At 43.7% G+C, this 25,673-nt stretch overlaps 1 protein-coding gene across 1 annotated transcript in view; it reads right to left on the bottom strand.

Annotated features, from left to right (window-relative positions):
* Positions 1-25,467, bottom strand: part of klhl5 (kelch-like family member 5) — a 28,241-nt gene extending 2,774 nt beyond the window's left edge. Inside the window, exons 1-12 of the mRNA XM_068705465.1 lie at positions 24,759-25,467; positions 21,081-21,269; positions 13,557-13,693; positions 13,121-13,317; positions 11,385-11,597; positions 8,032-8,218; positions 6,706-6,930; positions 6,025-6,100; positions 5,136-5,222; positions 3,518-3,592; positions 3,009-3,146; positions 1,858-2,029 (exon numbers count right to left, since the gene is read on the bottom strand). Coding sequence (XP_068561566.1) covers positions 1,858-2,029; positions 3,009-3,146; positions 3,518-3,592; positions 5,136-5,222; positions 6,025-6,100; positions 6,706-6,930; positions 8,032-8,218; positions 11,385-11,597; positions 13,121-13,317; positions 13,557-13,693; positions 21,081-21,269; positions 24,759-25,366 — 2,304 coding nt within the window. The 5' untranslated portion in view covers positions 25,367-25,467. The remainder of the gene's footprint in view (positions 1-1,857; positions 2,030-3,008; positions 3,147-3,517; positions 3,593-5,135; positions 5,223-6,024; positions 6,101-6,705; positions 6,931-8,031; positions 8,219-11,384; positions 11,598-13,120; positions 13,318-13,556; positions 13,694-21,080; positions 21,270-24,758) is intronic.
* Between the last annotated feature and the right edge of the window lie 206 nt (positions 25,468-25,673).

Consider the following 25,673-nt stretch of genomic DNA (forward strand, 5'->3'; position numbering starts at 1 on the left):
GGATGGAGAGAAATTATCTATCTATAAACAATATTGATCAATCTTCCAACATTAAATGAATCACAGCACAGAATTTAGGTTCTTTTGTTGTGCCTAAATGCATTACTGGTAACCTACCTCATTAGTAGAACAGACAAACCTTACAGTGAAAAGGTATTTGCCTGATTATTAAAATAACTGCATTTTCCCGTTCTAATTAATATCTGGCAAACGCGCATGTCTCTTTGTACCACAAAGGGAGCGTGTGGAACCGTGCACACCAGTTCTCAACGAGGCCGGGACCAAGACAGGCACGAGATTTCAAGTCTTGTCCAACAAGACACGAGACCAAGACAAGCGCGAGACTTGAAAAAATGGGTTTGACAAGATCTATAAATCAGTGTAGTCCTGTGAAATCATTTTCATGTTTTCAGTTGAGTTCAATGATTGCATGCACCTGTTTGGGGTTGAAAAAAACCCTCAATTCACCAGCCTTGTAAACTAACGTTTACGACAACATGGATGAGAAGACTTTTAAGAGGCTATAATCAATCAATCAATATCTAGCAGCTGTTTTCATCTGTGCACTGCCTGCTCAGCACCAAACCGCAGACAGACACAGTTAGTGCCCCTCTGGTAAACAGTGGAGCATTCAGTAGAACTCTGTATTTCCTTCAGTAGTTGGTGGAGACCTGGTTAATACTGGACTTGCATTCATCAGGTGGCCAGAAAAACAACTCCAAATTAATTTAAATTTTGCTCTCTGCCTGATGTTTAAATAGGCAACTGTTTACTAAGTAGTTCACCATATCAAATTAAAAGGTGTTATTATGTCAATGTTGTGTCTGCAACTTGTTTCCGATGCACCCAAGGGGCCTACAAATTTGTTATTGCTGGTTTATATTAAAGTCCTCGGATGAAATTTAAATTTGAACATCTGAATTTCCGTGACCATTGGCCAACCCTCCTGCTGATAAAGATCATGTACAACACTGATAGGCATCTTTGGCTCTGAGCTCATCACAGCAGGGAGCGACGATAATCCTTTGGCTCTAAGCGAAGCCTTGTCTCTTTTTGTGGATGTCTTGTCCTGTTAGCTTTTGTAGCCACTGCTTCTACAATGATAGTCAGAGCTGTCTGTCAGTCACCTGTCATCATTTTAAAAAGACAAACTTCTTCTTCTTCTGTCTTGGAAGTAAACAGATTGACAGATGAATGCTAAAGGAAGCAGAGGGAAGCGGTGCTGCTAACACAGGACAGACAACCCATGAACAGAGGGCACATTTAACGGTCTCAACGCGTCTCCTCACATCTCAGTCTGTCCCCGTCCCTTTGTGTCAGTCTTAACATTCTCTGTATTCTGTATCCGCCCATCTACACCCCTCTTGTTCTCAGCATGGTGCGTGTCTCCAAAATAGCAGATTTCCAACGACTTTGGTTGGAAATCCTCCGGGCCATGCAGGAGATGAAGCATAAATTGAAGTGTTATAGACTCGAGCTGAATGAAATCGTTCAACTTTGAAAAAAAATCTTTCCTCTACTGCTGCGGCGGCAAGGACAATATTAGCATGAGGAAAACACATTTACATAACAGAGAAAAATCGCCAAGACATATGATAGAGGAGCTGGAGGAAGGTCAAACTGTGACTGTGTGTGTTGATTTAACAACTTTATCGGTGTGCATCAGCATTTATTACTTGTTTTTACTGAACTGCAGTCAATGTGTCTATGTACATACAAGCAAGTGGATGCATGTAAATCTGCTGCGTATGTGTGTGCAACACGAGAATAGAGCTTATTAAATTGTACAGACTCTTTCCTGCCAAACATATAAACTGCATGTGTGTGTGTTGCATTTGTGTGTGTTTGGTTGTGTACCTGTGTCCACTCGTTTGTCTGAGGGTCGTAGGCTTCTACAGTATTGAGATACACCTGCCCGTCATAACCGCCCACGGCGTAGAGATGGTCGCCAAGGAGACAAACACCAACAGCGTCTCTGCTGATGCTCATGGGGGCAACTGCCGTCCACACATCTGTCTGAGGGTCATACCTGTGTAAAGACACCACACACACACACACACACACACACACACACACACACACACACACACACACACACACACACACACACACACACACACACACACACACACACACAGAGTGAGAAATTACGTTCACAAAAGTCTATTTCATTACAATATTTTGGGAAACACACTTACTCGTCTCCTTTCCGAGTGTAAGATGAAAAGACTGATATCAGTCACATGTCTGTGCACAGCTTTCCGGGCTCTTCAAAAACAACACTACCAGCACCACTAAAGCTCATTAGTTTACATGTTGTATCTCATTTGTTTAATCCATACACAAACAGTTATGTGCTCGGTGACTTCCGGGAGTCTTGCTATCACTGTGGGGTTGCGAGGCATGGTGTCACCATTGTGCTTGAACGGAGAGCTCTATTAAAATCTGTGATCATTGAAAATGTTTTGTTAGTGTTCCACCTAAACCACAATGTTTTGCTTAGCACAGATTACAGGTGTTAGCAAGCAAATTTTTGACATTTGGACAAAACCGTTTCCCACTTTTATGCTATGCTAAGCTAATCGTGTTCTGACTCCAGCTCAATACCTCATATCATGACACGGTACCGATCTTCTCATATAACTCTTGGCAAGAAAAACAATTTGCCAAATAAGTGTATTTCTCATTGAACTATTCCTTATTTTTCTAAGAACAAAAACTCATAATTTCAAAGACACTATAATATAAGTAATATATATATATATATATATATATATATATATATATAGTTTATATGCATAGGATTGACTTGAATAGATTGTCACCGACACCCGATGCAGCTATTCGAGTCTGTATGGGCCCGATACTTGATTTGGTTCATCTCTATCTTATACAAATCAAAGAAAAAAAGATGTATGTACTCATACTTTCGCATCTCACACTAAATTGTGAACTGAGAATTTTACATTGCCAACACACACACACACATCCAGTACATGTAGACTCACCTCTCCACACAGTCACTTAGCCGAGATGCAAGGGATGAGGCCGGAGCATCATGCCCTCCGATGGCGTACAGGAAGCCATGCCATGTGGCCACGCCCACACCTCCACGCCTTTTAGCCATGGGAGCACAACCGCTCCACCTGTAGATGGAGGTTATCCGGAAGAAGAAGAGAGAAAGAAAAACATACTTTCATCCTTTCGCCAACACTGAGGAAAACCTGAGAAATGGGCTAACTCAAAACCTTCCAGAACATTCTCCACTTTAAAAAAAAAAAAAAAGATTATTTTCAGGGGACCAATAAGAACCTTGTCCCAGCCCTTCCAGTGAAGAACCATAATGAATGTACTTCATAAACAGAAGCTGTTTGAGTGTGCTCTATTAGAACATCCTGAGAGGGTTAGCTGCCTCCTTTGATCTGTGGGTAAATAACCTTAGAAGCACTGCAGCAGACAGAAAATAAAGCAGGAGACGGTGTTTAATTCCGCTCAAATGAAGTCCCTCGTCTCTGACCTGTTGGTGTGGGGGTCGAAACACTCCACTGAACGCAGGCAGGAGGAGCCGTCACGACCTCCTACTGCATACAGCCTGAGGAAGACAGAAGATGGTGATGACCCTCTGGACACGCACGCACGCACGCACGCACGCACGCACGCACGCACACACACACACACACACACACACACACACACACACACACACAAAAACACACACACAAAAACACACACACAAAAACACACACACACACACACACAAAACACCTGGCACACAAAATATTTTGTGACACCGAAACAGATGGTGCAAGGGTGTATTTATGTGGGTGCGGTTTTACAGGATTTCGGTGACAAAGTGAGGTGATCAAAATCAATCAGCCAGAACTCTTGGGGGCATCACAACCCTGAGGAGTCAGTCAGTGGGTGTGTGTGTATGTGTGTGTGTGTGTGTGTGTATGTGTGTGTGTGTGTGTGTGTGTGTGTGTGTGTACATCCGTGATGTTGAGTTGGGAGGGCGAGGAAAGAAGTGCATCAGAACCAGTCAAGCGAGTAATGAGCTCCATCAGGCAAAGAGCCTGGAGAATACACAACACATGCATGCACTCACAGCCTTGTGTGCATGCACGCATGTACACACACACACACACACACACACACACACACACACACACACACACACACACACACACACACACACACACTACTGCTGGGCATGCTAAGCACAAATCAGTTGTTTCTGTATTAATTAGCATCTAAAAAGCCTTTCTCTGTAGCGTCTCTATGAGGCACTGAATAATAAAAACAACGGTGCAATATTCATCGCAATTATAACTCATACTGTCGGCTGCAGGAGAACTACGACGCAAGTGGGGTGATTCAAATCTTGAACTTCACTAATCCCACTATTCATATGCACGTTTGTGCATGTGTGTGTGTGCTGTGTGTGTGCAGTCGTGAGTGCTGTCACCTTTTCTATTACTGCTTGATGCTGCAGTGTGTCGCATGGGAAAGGCACAGTGGTTACAGTAACATAACCTTACCTGTGATGCCTTCGAACAAGCAGAGAGTGTGGAGCTCTAAGAATGTTCTCACACAACAAAGACATTTTGTTTTTTCTCCTCCAGGAGAAAATACTACAGTGCTTTCTGCAGGACCAAAAGTGTTTGGTTTTAAAAAATGCTGTTATAAAATGCTAAAAATCCATTGGTCACTGCTCTCCAAACCACAAGCACTGGATTTTGCTTGTCAATTGACTATTTCTATGCTACACAGTGGCTTGATACAATAATAAGGTGGGTGGTGCAGTATTTTTAAGTGCACAGTTATACAGTATAAATGACACTATCTTAAGATTAAGTACAGTGAGGCAATTTGTGTGCCATTTCTGCTAAAAATGGCAACAATCTATTAAATTGTATCAATTTGGCTGAGGCTTTTGTCCAAAGCGTCTTGCAATGAGCACATACAGCATCCATAAGGACAAGAGCAAAATATCAACAAATGTCCTACACAAACAAACAAACAAACAACTAAAAGCATGTGCAATGAAACAGTGCATGTGCTAATATTGAACATTTTACTTGGATATACTGTACGTTGATGCGCGAAGCAATCAATATGTGCATGGGTTTACTTACTTGCCATTGAGTACAGCTACTCCCACTGTGCTTCTGGGCGTTGCCATACTTGCGACAAAGCTCCACTGGCGAGCTTGGGGGTCCCACCTGGTGGAAATTATGTTAGCAACTTCTCAGTCCTGCTCATAATAAAACACAGCTGATCTAAACTCTGAATGTTCAACACGTGATTAAATATACAGTGCAGTTAAGAAACTATTTTTACATCACTGCATCTTTTAGCAAAATTATTTTCCTCTTCTGGCCCTCAGAGCTCTATCTAGCGGGCCACAGAGGTACTGCCAAATAGTACGATTAAATATAAAAATGTTTTGATGTAATTGACAAAGCTAGTTATTTTTTATCAAAATGTCACTCAAGAATTCACAAAAACAGCAGAATTTCAGTGACCAGTACTGTTTAATCATGACACATCGTCAGGTAGAGACAAACGTGCCTTGCCACTGTAGCTAACATTCCCTTCGATATAGTGACACTAAATTGATTGTTTTTTTAAAATGAAAAAGTGATGCGGGAGACAACCTGCGCCAGTAAAAGCTCCAAAGCGTGTGGTGGAAAAATATGACCCTGAATACATTCAATTTTGATTTGGGTTACGATAAACAGAATATTTATTTTATATTCATCATTACAGCTGACAGAGGCATAACACATATTTACAGCCCAGTTGTTTTTTTTTTGTCTTTATTTGGGAATGGTGGTCCTCATAATTTGTTTAAAAATCAGCAGTGGGCCTAAAATTACTAAAGGCTCTAGATAATCTACAGAAACTGCTCTCAAAAGTTTTTATTTGAACTATTTCCAATTGTCATGAAATTGTCACCGCATGGTAAACATTTTCAGCAGAGTAAAGAACAGACTTAAACAGCTGTGTGAAGTGTCCTCTTACCTTTCCACTGTGCTGAGGTAGCTCCAGCCATCATGTCCTCCTACCGCATACATGGGCCCCTCTAGGACGGCTACGCCTGCGATAACACAACCGCATGTGCACGATTAAATCATGGCAACTTACCAAAACCACTATCAGCTTGGACAAGCTCATAAAAATCACACACGTGTAGGACCAAACAGTGTGAGTTTTCATTGTGTGTGCACCGTGCCCCGCTACATCAGCCATGCAGTGTTAGCAGCATGTTGGCACCTCCACACTCAGGGGATTTATCTGCCTGAACATCTGTGGGGGCCAGATGTGTGTTTGAATCCCCACACACGCGCACACATTTATAATAATAAAAACACAACGGAGCAGTAGCACAGCAGGCCTTATCAAATGTTGTCGTAACTGTGTCACTTGCACAGTGAATGGGGGAGTCTGTCCTTCAAACAAGATACGCAAACATGACACTGAAACACTTACTGTTGAGGTGCTCTTGCGTAGCTGAAACTGACCATTGACCTCACTGCCATAGGAGCGAAAACGATTGTTTTTTAGCAAGGATCATATTTTTCAAAATTCAAATAACAAAGACATAATCCTTCATCTTTAAATAACTGGCTTTCTTGACCTTTCCAAGCTCCTTTCGGCTTGTAATGTACGTAAATCCTGCTTGTATTCATTCTAGGGGCTCACCTAAGCCGTGCCTGTGTGTGGACATGGGAGGCATGACGCTCCAGGCCTTGCTGTGAGGGTTGTAACACTCCACGGTGTTGAGGGTCTTGAGTCCATCTCGGCCGCCCACCACATAGAGACGGCTGTCGAGGACAGCTACACCAAACTGTAGCCTCCGTCCACTCATGGTGGCTACCTGCCTCCACGTGTCCCGACGCAGGCAGTACTGCTCGATACTGGTGGCACCTGGAGAAAACAACAGAAAAAAGTAATTTACTGCACTAACTTACTAACTAATCTCACTCCCTAACGGTAGACTCTGTGTGTTTGTGTGTAGAGACACGGAGCCTTCAAACACAAATGGATCAATGAGCTCTGTTTATGATCATCGCCGCTAAAGTTTCCTCACGTATTCTCATGATTACAAGATAAAGGATGGTTATTCCATCAAGCCAGAATTAAGAAAAAATGTCTTTGAATTTTGTTTTCTTAAATTATACATTGTGCTTAGTTATCCTGCTGCCTGACTTTAGGGCTACAACAAGTAACTATTTTCATTATTGATTATTCTTCCCATTGTTTTAGGAGTTATCAGTGGTGAGTAAAATGACAGAGAATAATGAAACATTTCCCCAAGCTGATTGAGACTTACTTACTTACTTAAAATTACCCTTTTGTCCAAGGTATTTAGTTGACTAGCATACGAGACACAAAAAAGGAAATAAAATCACATTTGATGAGCTGATTCATTTTTTGTTGATTGATTAATTGACTAATTGTTGCAGCTTTATCAAGGTGCTGACTATATAGTCCCAACATCCCTGGTTATATTATTTCTGGCCAGTTCTCTACTGTGTACTATTTAATAAATGTCGAGATACAAATTTAAATATAGACACTTACAACAACTAGAGACCATCTTGCGATGGGGGGGGGGGGGGGGGGGGGGGGGCCTTTGGCCCCTTCCCCACTTCCTACAGCCCCTACTTCCTGCGCCCTTGCTCAGACCACATCTATCTTCAAACTGGGCCTTCATTTCGATCTCATATACACACCCGTAAAGTTTGTGACTGCATCTTGAGCGGTTGTGGCGTTATTCAGAAATATAAGCACCTGGCAAGGTATTCAAAACCACTATGTTAGTTCCCACTACAGTAGGTATCCACACACACACACACACACACACACACACACACACACACACACACACACACACACACACACACACACACACACACACACACACACACACAGAAGGTGAAAACAATACCAGCCACACACTGTTACGGCTGGTAATAATAATAATATAGTCTATTGTAAAGTCTGGCTGTGTAGTTGTGTGTGTACCTTTAGTAGCGTCCATGCCCCCTACGGCGAACATGGCCCCGACAGTGGCCTTGCGGGGCCGGGTGCGGGGACTCTGAAGCAGCGGCTGGCGCTGGGGCAAGAGGTGATACTTCATGCCCTCCATCAGCAGTCGCTGGCACTCCATACTGTCCCGCAGCAGAGGGTTGGACTCCAGGTCTGCCAAGAACTACACATACATACACAAAAAGAGAAACAGAAACCCGCTCACATGAACACACACACACAGGGACATGTGACAACTGCTATCAACAAGCGGACTGACAAATACAGGGTATGTGTGTACTGCATGCGTGGGTTAAGATGTTATCGCTGATTGTGGTTCGAAAGAAAGCTGTTCTCTCATTGATTGAGGGATTAGATCAGACCAGAGGCCATTAGTCTTTACACGCACGCATGCACGCACGCACGCACGCACGCACACACACACACACACACACACACAGATCATCCGACACAATAGAGGACTAATCTGTCCTCAGCATCTCATCAGCTCTCTACTCCATACCCTCTAACCTCATCTATGATCTCTCACACACACATACACACACACACGCACACACACACACACACACACACACACACATAGAGACAGCCAGGGGCTGCAGCGTAAAGCATTTCTATCCGTCTGTTCCTTAAAATACATCCACAGGAAAATCACTGCCTGTGAGAGAGGCTGGGTGGTGGGAAGTAAGTTTCCCTGAAGGCAAGAATTACATGATTTACATTTAGATGGATGTGTGTTTGTGTGTGTTTGCATATCTGTGTGTACATGTGTGTGTGTTCAGAGATGGAAAGCACTAGGGGTTCAAGAGAAGCCAGATTTGAAGAGTCATTTGAAGTTTCCAAGCAGTGTGTGCCTGCACATTATGTGTGTGTTGCCTGAAGAGAAGTCAGTGGGGAGATTAAGAAATGTTACAAGTGTGATAAAGGACATTTGATTAAAGAGGGAAAAAAAACTAGCATTTTTTATTTATTTTTTTAAACACCCTTTTTTTCCTGTCCGTCATCGCAAAAAGAAAGATTTGGCCCAAATAATTAAATTCGGTCACTCAAAATAAAATAAATTTTACGGGCCAGGCGTGGAGAGCCTAAAGCAAGCGTGGTAAATGGATAAGCTGCTTACACGCCAGGGTGAACCCACGCTTCCATTGCACACAAACACAGAGGGACGAATTAGGATGAACCCCATTTCGGCACTCATTTAAGTTGATGTGTAATAAAGGACAGAGATAGAAAACCATGTTTGTCCTCTCCTGTGCTATTTATCCATCACGCTGTGAAGGATTGAATGTGGAGGGCGAGATAAGATTGAGTCCTGCAGGAGTCCCACTTTCTCCTCTCTGTCCTCTCTTTACCTCGCAGTGGGAAGTGAGGAAGTAGTCCTCCCCTCTTCGTTTTAGCTTTGTTCACTATGACATACAAACTCCCATACACACTCCCATACATACTCCCCTCTCGTTTCCGCGGCAAGACATTGTTTTAATGACGAAACATTTCTATGCACATATTTTCACAGCGCTTAAATAATTTAAGCCATTTTAGATGGATCAGTGTGTAGTTTTCTCACAATCATGGTCCCCAGAGGATGAAGCAAGACATTTTTAACAGATACCCACGGTAAAATGACGCCTACTGACTTTGTAGATCCCAACTTTTTGCCCCATCATTGGTTAAAAATTTGACAATGTCCAAGACGTTGATTTATGATCAAAAGAACTTGCAAAACCCACATTCCCATCAGCTTAAGCTCAACTGTACTTTATGTTTGGCGATAGTTTGCTAATGTTAGCATGCTAACCCACAAAACTAAAGTGATTAATATGGTAAACATTACATACAACACAGCTATTTTTAAGACCAAATGATTGAGAAATTAATCAGCAAACACAATCTGTTCAGTGCGCAACGTCAAATTTACAACCCACAGATGCACCTCTGAGGAGATCAGTCCAAGTGTGTATGCGTCAGTGTTTGTGTGACAGTGGTAATAAGGAAAAGAGATTTAAGGTTTTCATTTGGGTTCATTGACGTCCTTTTGATGAGTAATCGCACGGTGGCCTAGATACAGAGCTGACTAATTGCTAGATGAATATCGATTGGTTGTCTGTGTGGGGTTTATACATCATTTTATTGGCGTGTCACAGCTCATTGGGTTGCTGAATGTTAACACATTTATCAGCTTAGCGTGGTGGTGGTGGTGATATACTCCTAAAGGTTGAATCAACCCTCTATGACCGCCTTGCTTCTGCTCTCTCTGCTCTAGTGCTATTCCACCGCTTCACCTCTCCGCCATCCATCTTCTCGCCTGATTACATGTTACAGCTGCTTGGGATTTCAGCTGACCGGGGCAAAGTCGTATATCTGAGGTGTTCATACCTCATCAAGTGCAAACCTGGGAGATGTACAGACGCAAGCCGAGAAGATGGGGGGGGGGGCACAAGGGGAGATTTATCTCCACAGCTCCCTTATAAATAGTAAGGGAAACGACTGAGGAGGGAGATGAAGAGAACAGATAATTTAGCTTCAGTTAAGAGAGTTATCACACTTAATTAAGGTTTAAGACGTGCGTGTCTGTGTGTGTGTATGTGCATTCGACGCCCTAGGCAGTAACCGAGGCGCTGCCTCGCATATAAACTTCTCAGCATTGCATTACCAGTCGAGATACTCTTCCACAAACTAGGAAGAAGAGAGAGGAGGAGACACATGCACCCACTTCAACACAACAAAGACGAGCACATGCGTGACAGGGTAATGGTTGTGATCTACAGTTAGCGTAATGATTAAAGTCCCTCTAATTGCACAAAGAGGATAAAGACAGAGAGATGGACTGGAGCCAGGAGGAGGTAGAGAAGAATGGGTGAGGGAGAGAGCAAGAGACAAAATTTGGCCATAGAAAAAGAACAGCAACATGTACCAACATGTCATTGAGTTGTGTTTGTGTCCACCTGGTTATTGTAAGTCCAATATTCTCTATGTTTTAGCTCTGTTTTTGGTCCCTTCCATTATGTTCACTAGCTAGTTGCTACCTGTGTCTGTCTGTCGTCAGTGGCTTTTTTGGGCTTTCTCACTAAAAACGGTGTTACAAGAATGCTAATATTGAAGCAAAACAATAAAGTTGAGGGCCGGACAGCTCAACAATGAGCTGAAACTCGCTATAAAGCTCCGTAAAGCAGCAGATTTGGGTGATTATCCTCCGTAGGTTCATCATTAGGAGGGACTCCTTTCAGTATGCTTTTCGCATTGATTATCATTGTAAAAATAACGATTATTGTCGCTTTAAATAAGTCAGTAACAACGGTGTGATATGTGACTGAGTTCTATGCAGCTCTCACCTGTGGCTGCAACAGTGGCAGTCGGATGTGAGCCAGCAGCAAGGGCAGGTGAGGCTGTCGCGTGGCGGCATCATGGCGGACCCATGTAAGCAAAGAGGTTACCACGGTCTCCTCGTCGGGCACGTTGACGTCATCCGACGTGATCAGCCTCTCCATCTCCTCCACTGGGAGCAACAGGAACTCCTGGCCTCCCACCACCTCTAAAAAGTGTTCCTGATGGACAGGGAGATGAAATAGTTATAAGAGTAGGGAAGGTCACTTCAGACTGGATGATTGAAAAACGAGTTGCAGATGAAAAACGGAATGAGGGGAGAAAAAAACCCAATAGGAAGATATGAGTGGAGAAAGGAAAGGGATCAAGGGGTTAGAAGGAGGCAAGAAGAGAGAAACAAAAGGAAGGAAATGAGGGCTTGAGAAAGGTCAGAGGAAGATAGATGAAGAGCTGCAGACAAAGGGGGCTGGATGAGAAAAGGTTGGAATGATTCAGTTATATAAGATAGGGAGGTTGCTGGAGAAACAAAGAGCAGGCCTGCAACCAACCATTTTCATTATCTACTAATCGGCACATTAATAAATCAATGTCACAAAATAGTTACAAATGTCCGACACAACTTTCAAAAAGATACTTACTTGATACCATCACAAAATACAGTCCGCACAATTAAGAAGTTGGAGCCAGAGAATGTCTTGAATGATTCATCGATTATCAAAATAGGACGCAGCTTAATCTTCTGAGAATCAAATGATCGATTTATCATTTCAGCTGTAGTAGTGAGTGAATGTGGATGGGATATAAATTAAACCTAGATACTTAAACATAGAGGCCATAATACAAATGTCTTAAGTGTTAGCCCACATTATGATTAGTATTTGTGTCAGCTGTGACAATAAGGAAAGCGATGATGACAATGGTTGATGTTGTTGTGCTGTGATTGTACAGCTCGCCATTGCTATTCTCATTCATTTGTCTACTTATCTAGTTTGAGGGAAGTATTATCTGTCGGTATTAGAAAAGGGGAAGAAAACAAGCAACATGTAAAAATGTGATAAAACATTAAAAATAATTAAAAAAAATAAATGACAATTTAGACTTTAGACTACACAATAGACTCCACGCAGTCTATTGTGTAGCTCTTACACATTGGCTGTAATAATCCTATGGGATGTGTATGTGTGTGAATAATAAGTGTGTGTGACTTACAGTCACACCCAGATAAAGCCACCTCTACGACATTATTACCACAGATTAAAGTTGAACAATAATCCACTTTAGAGAGAAAAGAAGAAAGAGAGGAACGATGGCACTGACAGAGACAGACGCTCAGAGGGAGGCGGGGTGGAAGAAAGGGCACGCTAACACAGGAGAGAACAAGAAAAAAATCAAGTCGATGGAGGAGCTATTTCACAGTCACCATAGCAACCCTGTGCTGAAAACAGCCATTGTGGCGATAATGGTGTGTGGCGCGCGTTGCAAACGAGGAACCAATTTGTTAGTGAGAATAACATCAAGGCATGACCGGGGAAAACTGCACAGAGGGACAGTTGTGAAAGGGAGCGGAGAAAGAAGCCTGTTTATTGTCCTTACTTAATCAATTAATTGTAAAAATCACCTGTGGTCTACCTGAATCTACATCATCATTTTCAGATAAATATTTTCCAAAGACGTTTCATTCATGTCCTCGCGGTGGCTCTGCAACCGCTGGAAGGTATAGAGGTTAAGTGGCCGTGAAACCAACCATGGTGTAGGCGTGAGCGGCCCGCTGCAGGTCATTGCAGCCCTGAGCGTCGGCATAGGAGCGGATGCCCAGACAGTTGGAGGGGTGGAGCTGCTTCATGAGGAATGAACAGCAAGCCTGAACCACTGACGACAGCTGCAGCAGGCAGGAGGCAGACAGCAGAGACTCAATGGTGTCTTCCCTCAAATCCAGCCGGCCTGGAAGAAAAAGAGGGGAGACGGATGGAAGACAGAGAGACCTCACAAAAAAATTTAGTACTGAATATTTTAAAGTGTCTAAGATATATTATTGAAAAGGTTTTAAGATCAAGAGTAACACCGCCCATTAACTCAAGCGACTGGTCATGAAAGTCATTCGTTTTTCATTTTACAGAACTGTGACCAAAATGAATCCATTTATTAAGCATCAGCGTGGCGATCAGTGTGCGTCTGGATACCTGTGTATGCATACTGCACCAGGACCCACAATGCATCGGGGTCCACTCCTTCCATCTTCACCTCGTCCTGCTTGGCCTCCCTCACATCGCTGGTGAACATGGCTGCAAAGTAGTCCGACACGGATGAGAGCACCAGCCTGTGTGAGTGGAGAGAGTGTCTGGCATCAGTCAGAGCACGGACAGCCGTAATGGAGGAACGGGGTACTTTGACTTTTGCTGACAGGATGAGTCTGGACTGACGGGGAGAAGATGCAGAACAGAGAGGCCTGGAATTGACGCGGACTAACGCACAACATTGTCATCCTGCAAATACACCACACTAGTAGATCGGTAGTTAACACACATACGGCTCACATTAAAGGCATCAGTATGTGGCAACTGAAGTGCTTGTTTGTTGATCAAACAGCATTCCCCATCACTTCTCTAACATCAGACTTCAGGGGGGGTCTAACAAATTCTTTATGAAATTGACAATCCAGCGTTAACGCCCACTTCACGCAACGATTGGCCAGCTGTGCGGAGGCGAAAATGTAAGCAGGGTTCAAACTTCTCTCTCAAGCTTTTTTAGTTCTTTACAGAACTATGAACGTTACTTTTCACATGAACAAACAAGTTCTATGAATTCCTTTGAGTAGTGTCTGCCGTTATCTCCATATTTAAAGGGTCATCACGTCTCCTCCCTCTCTGTGACGTCTGACTTTACACCCTGCCTTTGAGCGTGGCCATTCGGAACAGCTGTGAACAGCTGTAAACTACTTTTGACTATTTTTGGATGTTGGTAGTTCTCTTCTTGCTAATGACTACAGTTGTTATGATACCAGAATTGTGTTTGTCTTATCTTCGATAAAATAAATATCTCGATACCGATACTGAAACGATACCACGGCAAAAACCAAAAACGTAATGAAAAGTTATAAAAGATGATGGAACTTAACATTCTTTTTTATTAATAATTTTAAAATATATCATAAAAAAAAATGTAAACAGTATGCAGTAATCTGATATGTGATTTCTTTGATAGTTAACTCAACATTTGCAACCAGATATCACATTAAACAGCGATCAATAGGGATTGTTTTCTTTGTAAAACAGCGTCTCTGCTGGCACATCAGGCAGTGAGTGGTGCTGCATCACGGTAGATGGGGAGAGGCTTCCGAAACAAAAAAAAACATGAAACGATAATAAAATCAGATGAAGTTCAGTGAAAAGTGGACGAGAGAAGACACCGCAGTAACTGTAAAAAGCACTGTGTTTTGTCGAAGTGGTGTTTGTGAAGAGAATGTTCCTCTCACTGTCGACTGCTTTTCCTCTCTGTCAATTTCATTTTACTGAGAAACATACTAAAACAATGAAACAATAATCTAACACCCTCTCTTTGGTGGATTATTTGTTTGCCGAATTACAGGAGACGCTTTGACAGATTCAGAAAAGATGGTGAATGTAATTTTATCGGGGCAGTTGGTCCTTGATTAGAGCTGCGTAGATATTTCCCTTGTTGTTTTTCTGAATGGAGTTCTGCCGACACAGACACAGACACTAGCTCAGAGCGGCACTGTGCAGCAGCCTGGCAAGCGGTTCATGGCCTGTGTAATCTTCTTTTAAACTTCATTTGTTGACTCCATCCTGCTGGTTAACCCTAGCTAAATCCAAGGACCCGCCGTTTATTTTTTGACTGCTGCAAAATTAAAACCGCCCGCTCCCACAGGATCCCAATGCAGTCCTCAGCTGCACGCACGCACGCACGCACACACACACACACACACACACACACACACACACACACACACACACACACACACACACACACACACACACACACACACACACACACACACACACCGGCTGTAGTACATCGACACAACTCATAGGAAATAGCCCACAGCTCTTATAGGAACACTGTCGTTCTTAAAGAACTAGTACTAATAAAAAGGGGCATCGAACAGTTTTTAACAGCAGAGTATTGCGATACCTTTCTAGCATCGGTACACGGTGAAACACTACTAATGACCTGAAGGTGTCGGTTTCAAAAGTGGTCTACATATCGCCACTTTCATAGAATTAACTCAAATCGAATCGAATCTTGAGATACCGAAAGATTCACATCATTCGCAGACCTGTTGGTAAGCAGAATTGACAACCACAAGTGTGTTCTTAGTTTATGGAAAGTCTACAGCGTTATGACTGAAGGTCACAACAGATATTCATTTTGTATTATGACCTGCCAACAGTCATCTGTAAGATGAATCACCAACAGACGTGGGGGGGAACCTTTAGGACAGTAAGCCTATGAGAGTCGGTAGTGGAGCAATATGAGTGTTATGAGCTGGAAAGTATAGCAGAAGTGTCAAAATTCAAGCTAAAATAAGCAACCACAACAACCAAGTTGGTCTAAACAGAGACCAGAATAACATCTCGTCACGTGAGTCTGTGGTTTTTAGAGTAAAAACTGAGGGTTTCACTCCATCCTCTGAGGGGAAACACTGACATTTCCACTCCAAGATGGACAAGGAGACTTAAATGTTTTATTTTTTATAAACTGACGGCTATTCTCTATTACTTGATAGAGTTAGATTGAGACTTTCAGACCCATTTACTTCAATCTAAGGGCAATGTAACATGTCGGTCTCATGACTGAATAAAGCAACGCTTTTATGCAAAAATTTCGTAAAAAAACGTTAAAAGAAATTGATATCAATCCGATCCCAATGGCAATATCTGCACATACTCCTTCTCTGAAGAGATGTGATAAGTGGTGAAAGAAACCCATGCAAACAACAGCCTGGCATGGGCCTAAGGCATCTCCAGATGTTTGTACATAGTGAGCCTATTGAGGACAGAGAGCTCAGATGCTTAAGTATTCTTTCTATTCTCTACGTAATTTAAATTCTTTACATACACATGGCTCAAAGATGACACAACGCCTTGGCGTGCCCTGTGAAACAATGCCAATCCTTGCAGTCGGAGAAGAAATTATTCAACCCATTGCATTTGTCAATCACCGCAGCTGAGCTCATGGTCAGCAGAGAAAGAAGAAAAATAAAGAATATGCTTAACTTAAGGTCAATGTGAAATTTAGCGGCTGGAGAGTCTGGGAGAGAAGATATATGGCATAATGGAGAGCAAGCCAGAGGAAGGACAGAAAGGAATTATCTTAAGGTCATTTTTTAAAAGGGACAGTTAATGAATTCCTCGCCACAAAAATCCATTAACCTTTCATGTCACTGTTCAGTTAAGTACGCACACGCACACTCAAACATCGTATTAAAAAAGTACATGTTATTTAATATTTAATGCGCAGTATTTTTTCATTATTTGCTCTTGGAGATGTCTTTGTAAATGAGGTGGTGACTGCCTAATGGCGTCTAAATGGCCGTGCCATATAAAGCAGTCCTCCTCATATTTAACGTCCTGATCTAAATACAGCTGATGATAAGTAAACTAAATTAGGATAATGCTCACATTAGAGCTCTGTTTGACAGCCATGAGAACCGATTTTCACACATTTAAATGACTTCTGCTGATTTTCTGCTTCCACTGTTTTTTTTCTTTCTTCGAGGTCAACAGATTGTGTGTGTGTGTGTGTGTGTGTGTGTGTGTGTGTGTGTGTGTGTGTGTGTGTGTGTGTGTGTGTGTGTGTGTGTGTGTGTGTGTGTGTGTGTGTTATGCACATGTGTATAATGTCATTACCAGGTGTGACAGTGGGGCCATGACAAATAGCCTGAAGCAGAGAAGAGTGGGGTGTGTGTGTGTGTATGTCAAAATACAATGTAGTCAGCAGGAAGTTGCTCTGCCAGTATTCCAGTCGAGTATCTTTTTCTTATCTCTCTCTCTCTTTGACACACACACACACACACACACACACACACACACACACACACACACACACACACACACAGTATTTCCCCTCTTAATTTTTCATGTGGGTCTCTGTCTGACTTCAAATGAGCGACGCGAGCTGTATACAGTACCGGGTTATATACACACAAATGCACCGCGCATAAGACAGAGACATAGCAGGCAGTGTGTCACTGCGTTATGGAAAGAGCAAAGAGAAAACTAAAAGAGAGCAGGAAACAGACGAGTCGGAGGCAGGAAAAAAGAGGTTGAGCTGGAAACTGAACACTGTGTCTGTTTGTGTTTGAGTGTGCTTGGTGAAGAGACACAGCGGTGGAAAAACAGAGAGTGTGAAAACATCAGGAGGGCTGGTAGGAGAGACTTACTCACATAGTATGACCCTTCTCCACACATAAAAATACAGCAGTACATGTATAGCCACACTGATGTTGGGGTGGCAATATTGTCAGTTGGTCACCACTTTTGCCCAGACTGAAATATCTCAATAACTATTGCCATGAACTTTTGTAAAGACAATTCATGTTCCCTGGAAAATGTTTCCTAATGACCTTTGTGATCCCCTGACTTTTGCTCTAACGCCACCAGCAGGTCGAAATTTCCGCTTTTCCCTCAGGGTGAATTGTAATAACTAGGTAATTACTATTTAGCCGTCGGTCTAAATGTTTTATTTGTCCAACACTTTGCTCAAGATTCTTCCATTTTTCCAAGTTGAAGTTTTGTTGGGGAGAGTGTTTCCCTTATCCTAATAGAGGGTCTAAGGACAGAGGTCATCATATGCTGAAGAGGTTGTAAAGGTTTGTGGTATCACGCTATATAAATACAACTGACTTGACTTGACTTTGGTTTAATGACCAAATACCTGCTAAACCTAATAACATTCCCATCTACCTCAGCTGTACTTTGTGTTCAGTGCTAAACAGCAAATGTTAGCACGCTAACATGCCAAACTTAGATGGTGAACACGGTAAACACTATATTTGCTCATCATCGACATTGGCACCGTGAGCATGTTAGCATTCAGCTCAAAGCACCACAATGCCTAAGTAGAACCTCAAAGAGGTACGCAGAAGTTTCTGAACTTAAGCTATATTAACTTAAATCAGTTGAGGTAGCACACTTAGAGGTGCTCACTGGGAAGTACAAAAATAGCTTTTGCAAGATAATGTATTTGTATAGGGCACTGCCCCAGAGACAAACAATATGACTGTGCTCTACTTTTTACAACCGCATATAGAGCTCGAGTTTTGCTCAAACTGAGCTGCTGGCAACAAACTCCACAAAAACCTGTGCAGCTACACACAGTACAAGTGGCCTATTCGGCACGCACGGTGCATTCGTTTGTGAGTACTGTAAAACAGAGAAAGAGGGTGTATGTTTTGTTCCCAGAAAAGCGTTTTTTATCCTACACATGCAATAAATCAATTGCAAACAAAACACCCACCTTCAAACATCTCACTCCCACCCCTTTGCTAGTACACACACACACACACACACACACACACACACACACACACACACACACACACACACACACACACACACACACACACAATGAACACATAGAAGCAGCTTCAAATGCCAACACACTCTTTCATATACACCATTTGGGTTCTCATACAGCGGGGTCTTTTGTTTGTCACCATCTGTGCCTAGGGGACTTAAATCAAGTGAGGCAGAGGAGGAAGGCGGTGAGAGAAAAGGAGGCTTTCTACTGATGGAGGACTGCTCTTCTGTGTCTCCCATGTGCAGATGGACCCTGCTGCTGCACCCGTGGCCCCATGCCCGGAGAAGCAGCGGCGACAGAGCAGCGTAGAGGGGGGCTATTTGGTGGGTGACGGGCACATGTGTGAGTGTGTGTGTGTGTGTGTGTGAGAGTGTCTGTGTGTGTGTGTGTGTGTGTGTGTGTGTGTGTGTGTGTGTGTGTGTGTGATGCATGATTCAGAGGCTCAGTTGACTATGTGTGATATAGAGATACTATAAAAATAAAATGGACTTTTAAGAGCCTGACTGTGATTCTGCTGCGTGTGAAAGATTCCTTTCCAAACAATATCCTGTGTGAGCAGTATGTCATCATGTGTGTGTGTGTGTGTGTGCACATGTGTACATGCATGTGTTGAAATGTCGTGATGAATGTGCCATCATGAAAGGACAGTATAAAGTTTGATGTAAAATTATTTTCATTATCGATTAATTGCTTTTCTGATTAATTGTTTTGTCTATGAAATGTCATCAAATAGTTAGAAATCACTAAATCACTCCCAAAACGACATCTTTAAGTTGCTAGTTCATGCCAACCAACAGTCAAAAACACAGTCAGACATTTTGCATTTTGTTTGGCATTTTTGTTTAAGAAGTGACAATTGATTATCAACATACTGTAGTTCATTTTATGTTGATCAGCTAATCAATTAATTCTTACAGCTCTAGATGGGTTTATATTTCATGTAAATGGACTTGTACAGCTCTTTTCTAGTCTTCCGACCACTCAAAGCTCTTTAACACTACATGTCATTCTCCCATTCACACCCATTCAAACACAGATGGCAGAGGCTACCATGTAAGGTGCCACCTGCCCATCAGGACTATCTAACATTCACACAACATTCATACACTGATGGCACAGCCTTCAGGTCTAAGGACAGAGGTTGTCGTATGCTGAAGAGATTGTAAACCCCCCTGAGGCAAATATGTGATTTGTGGTATTAGGCTATATAAATTAAAATGTACTTGACATTGGTTTATGACCTGCTAAATCTAATGAAATTCTCACCTACCTCAGCTGTACTCTGTGTTCAGTGCTAAACACTTAATTTGGGGTTAAGTGTCTTGCCCAAGGACACATCAACGTGGACTAGCGGAGCCAGGGATCGAATCCCCCAATTTCCTGATTGAAGGACGACCCGCTCTACTACTGAGCCACAGCATTCATGTGTGAGTGTGTTTGCACTTGTCAGTATCTTGTATACAGACAGATTGAGTAGTTGTGTTTGTGCGTTAACATATTTAGTGTGCATTCTTCACAGAGTGCCCACCATAGGGCAACATGCGAAGGGGAAGTGGCCAAAATAAACATAATAACACGATACAAATTGTTAAAAAATGCTTTGGAAAACTAAAACTCCTGATTACATTTCCGCTTTCATTTCCCCAAATGATGCAAAAAGACGTTTTTGTTGATTGCAGTTGTCATCTAATCTTTCACTCTGCTACTATAACACAGGGTTTGTTTTACACTGGTGAGAAACATAGATCATGTATACTGCTAAAATCAGCAGTTGGATAATTAGGAAATTCAATTAATGACAATTTTGACAAATTTTTATATGATTAACCCATTTGGTCAATTAGCAACCAAAAATTGGCAAAAACTGATTCGTTGAAGCTTTTTAAATGTGAGGATTTGATGCTTTTCGGTTTTATATCATTGTTAATTGAATACCAATAGATTTTGGATTGTTGGCCAGACCAAACATACGATTAAAAGACATGACACTTGATTTTAGATTTTTTTTTGGCTCAAACAATTAACCAATTAATCTAAAACATAACTAGGAGATTCATAAAAGACATTTAACCATTAGTCACAGCTCTGATATCATACATCTATTCAACGTCACCGTCTTTGCTATGAATGTTTGAGTGATATGTTAATGGTGTCTTTGCTCCTACCTGTGTGCAGGTATCCGCCGGTCTCCCACCACCAGTACGACGTCACACAGCTGCCGGGACCTCAGGTAGCCCTCCATCTTGCGGAAGGTGACGTCGGCGTGGGACAGAGTGGTGAACGTGCACTCCTCTGGACACGCACATGGCTCCATGGACACGCACGAGGACAGTGTGGCGCTGCTGTTGGACGTCCTAACGCGAAGACAGACGTTCACACAGACAGACAGACACAAAGAGAAGGAGACAGAAGCTTTGAGCGCGTGGCGTCGGTGACGATTCTCTTTTGTTCCACACAAACGAGACAGATGTGTGGAGAGAGCGACACCAGCTGCTCTGTGTCATCTGCGTGCCATCTTTATTCTTTGTGCCTTTCCCTCACGCTCACTCTGCTCTCTCCTTCACTTCTCAACAGGGTTACTGTATGTCGCCAGCAGCAGACAAAAGCTCTGTAATGGTCCAATTACTAGGAGTAAATGGCCAGATAAATTTAGCCCACTTAAAAGAGGAGCTGCCAATTAAATAGCTGTGGGAGCTGAGCCCATCGGATGTGCAGTGATTTACTCTGCTCCCTAATGGCAGCCAGTTTCCTTGTTTCTATACCAACAACGGGGAGAAGTAAAGCAGGGTTTTGGGCCAGGACAGCCTCAACATTTGTAATTCACTGGTGCAGCCCAGGGTTATGTCTTATTCTTCCTGTCTGAGCCGATTATGTTTGAGCCGGTGTGTGGCTCATCAAAAGACAAGCACCGAAGTATAGCCCCCCTGTGAATTATCAGCCATCACGGGCATGGCTCCCAAACCGGCATTTAATTTACGAGAGCCAGGGCCGTACTTCCATTTTTAATTTAGCAGCAGAAGTGGCAGGACTGGCCCTACAGCACATAGAGATAAATTAAGTGATACTCCAAGGATGATATCACTTCAACTCTGCAGTTAAAGAGAAATCACACTCTGTTAGGGATGTAAGAATGTGTATGTGCGTGCGCGTGTGTGTGCGGGGGTGTGTTTCAAATCAAACTGTCCTCAATCACAATTTCCCACACACATATTCTCTCGGCAATAAACAGAGGCTGAAGTTCTGGGAGGGCCGTGGAAAATGTGGATTTTCTTGATGACTTTAAATGCAAATGGTCTTTAACAGGATTATAATTGAGATATAATTCTTGTATGTATCTCGAGTGTGGCCTCTTTTCCGTTTTTTGTGGTTTTGTTGTGGTACAGAAAAGGTTTTCTGGTCCGGCCTCGTCATCTTTTGGGCTTTAGAAATTAAACTGATTTAACCTGAATTTGAAAATAACCTCAGACATCGCTAAATAAAGTTATAAGAAAAATACTGGTCTTCGTGGCCTTCACAGTGTGTATACTGATGCATGCATTCTGGTTTGTGTGTGTATGTGTGTGTGTGTGTGTGTGTGCGTGTGCTGCTGCTGATGTGCTATAACAGGAGTCATCTTCCCTCTGCCTCTGTCCTCTACTCCTCTCGATCCGTCTCCCGTCCTCACTCTTACATCTAATCTCATCCATCACTCACTTCGTTCCACCTCATCCCATCGTCCCATCATCCATCTTTGCCTCTCTCTTTTTCTCTCTTCGCCATCCCAGTCTTACCCTCCAAGGAGGCCTTTTGGCTGGCTTTCCTATCCTCTTGTGTGTGTGTGTGTGTGTGTGTGTGTGTGTGTGTGTGTGTGTGTGTGTGTGTGTGTGTGTGTGTGTGTGTGTCTGTATGTAGACGAATGGCGTGGCTAAATAGTGCCAGAGGAGACGACTTTGAAGTGGGGGAATGTTGCCTTCCAGTCCTCTTAATTGAGCCTGGCAGGCAATCAACATTGACAGAGAGAGAGAGAGAGAGAGAGAGAGAGAGAGAGAGAGAGAGAGAGAGAGAGAGAGAGAGAGAGAGAGAGAGAGAGAGAGAGAGGAGACAGAGAGAGTGTGTCTGGGGCGAATCAACACCATGCAGCCAGATTTTTTAAACCCCTGCACCAGGCAAGGACACTCACACCACTGTCATTCAATGTCTTTCTCCCTGCCTCTCTCTCTCTCACACACATTTGCACGCACACTCCCTTGTGATTAACTATCCACCTGATTAGCCTGTAGGCTAATGGCTAATGCAAATGAAACTTGGTTCTGTGGGTTGATATATGACGCGATCATCCAGCCACCACAGTGTCTGCCTGGTCACATGTGAACCCCCTTCGTGACACACATGCAAACGCTTTTGTTTTCTCCCAACACATTAGAAAAGGGGGAAAAAAAACAGAGAGAGGGCAAATGAATGGACAAGGGTGGGCAGAGATGAACACGGGACGGAGGGAGAGAAGGGAGGCACACCGGGATTTAAAGGGGGGAGCTGGCTGGGGGTGAGAAAGTAAAAAGGAAAAGGAGGGGATCAGCGGGGTCGAGCCGAGCCTTTCAGCCACTCTGGGATTCAGCACGCGTCCCTTCCCATGATCCCACTTGGGATTCTGCCACTTGTGTTCTTGGAGTATCATACTGTACACAGGGGCTGTCGGAGGGAGGGGATGGATAGCATACAGAGAGACACACACAAAACATACATGCACATGTACGCTGCAGAGACCAATCTCTGTGTTGGTATGGCAACCCTAACATGTGCAGGGACACTACATCCGTGTACATGCACAATACGTACTCCAGTTCCGTGCAGGTTCACATTATAATTTCGTCTTTGCCTATGATATTGAGTCTGGTGTGTGTACGTGTGAATTACTATTAAGCAGAAGACATTTTCTGTGTGAGCACTGCTGGACTCCCATCATCACTGAAGACGTGACATCGAGCCTTGCATAACAATAGATATTTTTAAAACCATATTTCTCTCTCTCTTTCGCACCCACAATCTGACATTTGAGATGAAAACAAATTAGGGTGTAGAATTAAAGTGCATCAGACGTTAAATGATTTAAAAAAAATCTGCTCTTGCTCCGAAAGATGTTTTTGAAAGTGTGAGCGTGTGTACGCGCGTGAGCGTGTCCTAGGAATGATTGATATTTTCTGATGTGTGTCTTGGGAACACAAAGAATAATGGGAGGCTTTCAGATGCATCATTACGCCAGTATAGTAAACATGCACGCACGCACGCGCGCACACACACACACACACACACACACACACACACACACACACACACACACACACACACACACACTCACTATGTGCATTGCTCCCTTTACTTCATCCCATTTAATGCTGCATCACAATAAAAAACATAAACTTGGGAGAGACTTATGATGCCCTAATTGCTGTGTTTCCCTGTCTCCACGACAACCATTAATTAAACGCCGTTTCACATTATAACATCTGGATTGGCCGCACCAGTGCAACACACTCCATCCAAGCATGTGCACACGAACACGCACACGAGCACTGAGGAATGTGAGCAAAAGCTAAAAGGGAATCAGTCACTGAAGACAAAACAATATAAATGTCAAGTGCAGAGAATGTAGCTACACACGGAGCTCAGCCCTGGAGCCCTATTGTTAATTTGACTCTGAATATCCCATATTCTCAAGAGGGTGCGTTTGCGTTAACTTTGAAGGCGTATGTGTGTGTTCTGTGAATTTCACTGACTTTATTCGGTACTAATTTTGCCCGTAACTTTAGTTTTGGCTGCAAGGTCCCATGCAGACACAAAACCAAACTCCCACCTCCGTCTCCTACCTGCATGAGCTGGAGTCGGTTTCCTGGTGGTTATCCTCGGTGCCCGACGCGGCCGGTGCTGCCGCTGCCGCCGCCTCCTCCTCCTCGACCCCGACATGAGCGGTTGGCTCAGGTACCAGCTGGGGCACCGGAGCCTCCCCGGGGGGCTCCATGCTCGTCCCGGGTCGGGAACGACGATGAGGCGGCGGGGACACCCACGACACCGCCGCGGCGGCGGGGCTCCTGCACTCTGGCTGGCTGAAGGAGCGGGTGCAGGAGCTCCCCGTCGCTCCAACTGCTCCTCCTGGTCCGCCCCGACTCCCTGTCGGATCAGCAAACTTTCTGTTGCTGCCGTTACACAGGTTAGACCCAGCGCTGCCGCTGACCACCAGCCCGCTGTGACCCCCAGCGCTGGGGTTCGCGATGGCTGAATTCGAGTTGCTACAGCCACTGACTGACGCCCCGTCTCCGGAGCTGCCGCCCGCTCTTCGCCCGGCGAAGTAGTCTCCTAGCGGCGGGGAGTGAGGCGGAGGGACCGCGGGGTGACCGAACCACCTCCATCGGATCCTGAGGATCTGCTTCACATCGAACTCCTTCCGCGAGGAAGAGCCCGAGCCGCTAGTCGTCATTCCAGGGCTCGGCACGAGGAAATGGCGGGGGAGAGCCCGTGCCGCTCTGCCGTTAAAACTGTACACTACTCTGCTTCACGCGCGCCTCTCCTGGCAACCGCACGCCCGTTAACCGCGACTGGATGTAGTGAGCGGAATATAGCGGAGAGAGAGAGAGAGAGAGAGAGAGAGAGAGAGAGAGAGAGAGAGAGAGAGAGAGAGAGACAGACCGAGAGAGAAAGGGAGGTCTACACAGAGTTTTAACGTCAATGCCAAAGCTCTTTCATGCACAAACCAAACCACAAACATTTGCCACAAGGACAAATTA

This window comes from Cebidichthys violaceus, unplaced genomic scaffold, assembly GCF_023349555.1.
Source record: "Cebidichthys violaceus isolate CVI_PGR_0920_01 unplaced genomic scaffold, fCebVio1.0.p SCAF_119, whole genome shotgun sequence".
NCBI classification, from domain to species: domain Eukaryota; kingdom Metazoa; phylum Chordata; class Actinopteri; order Perciformes; family Stichaeidae; genus Cebidichthys; species Cebidichthys violaceus.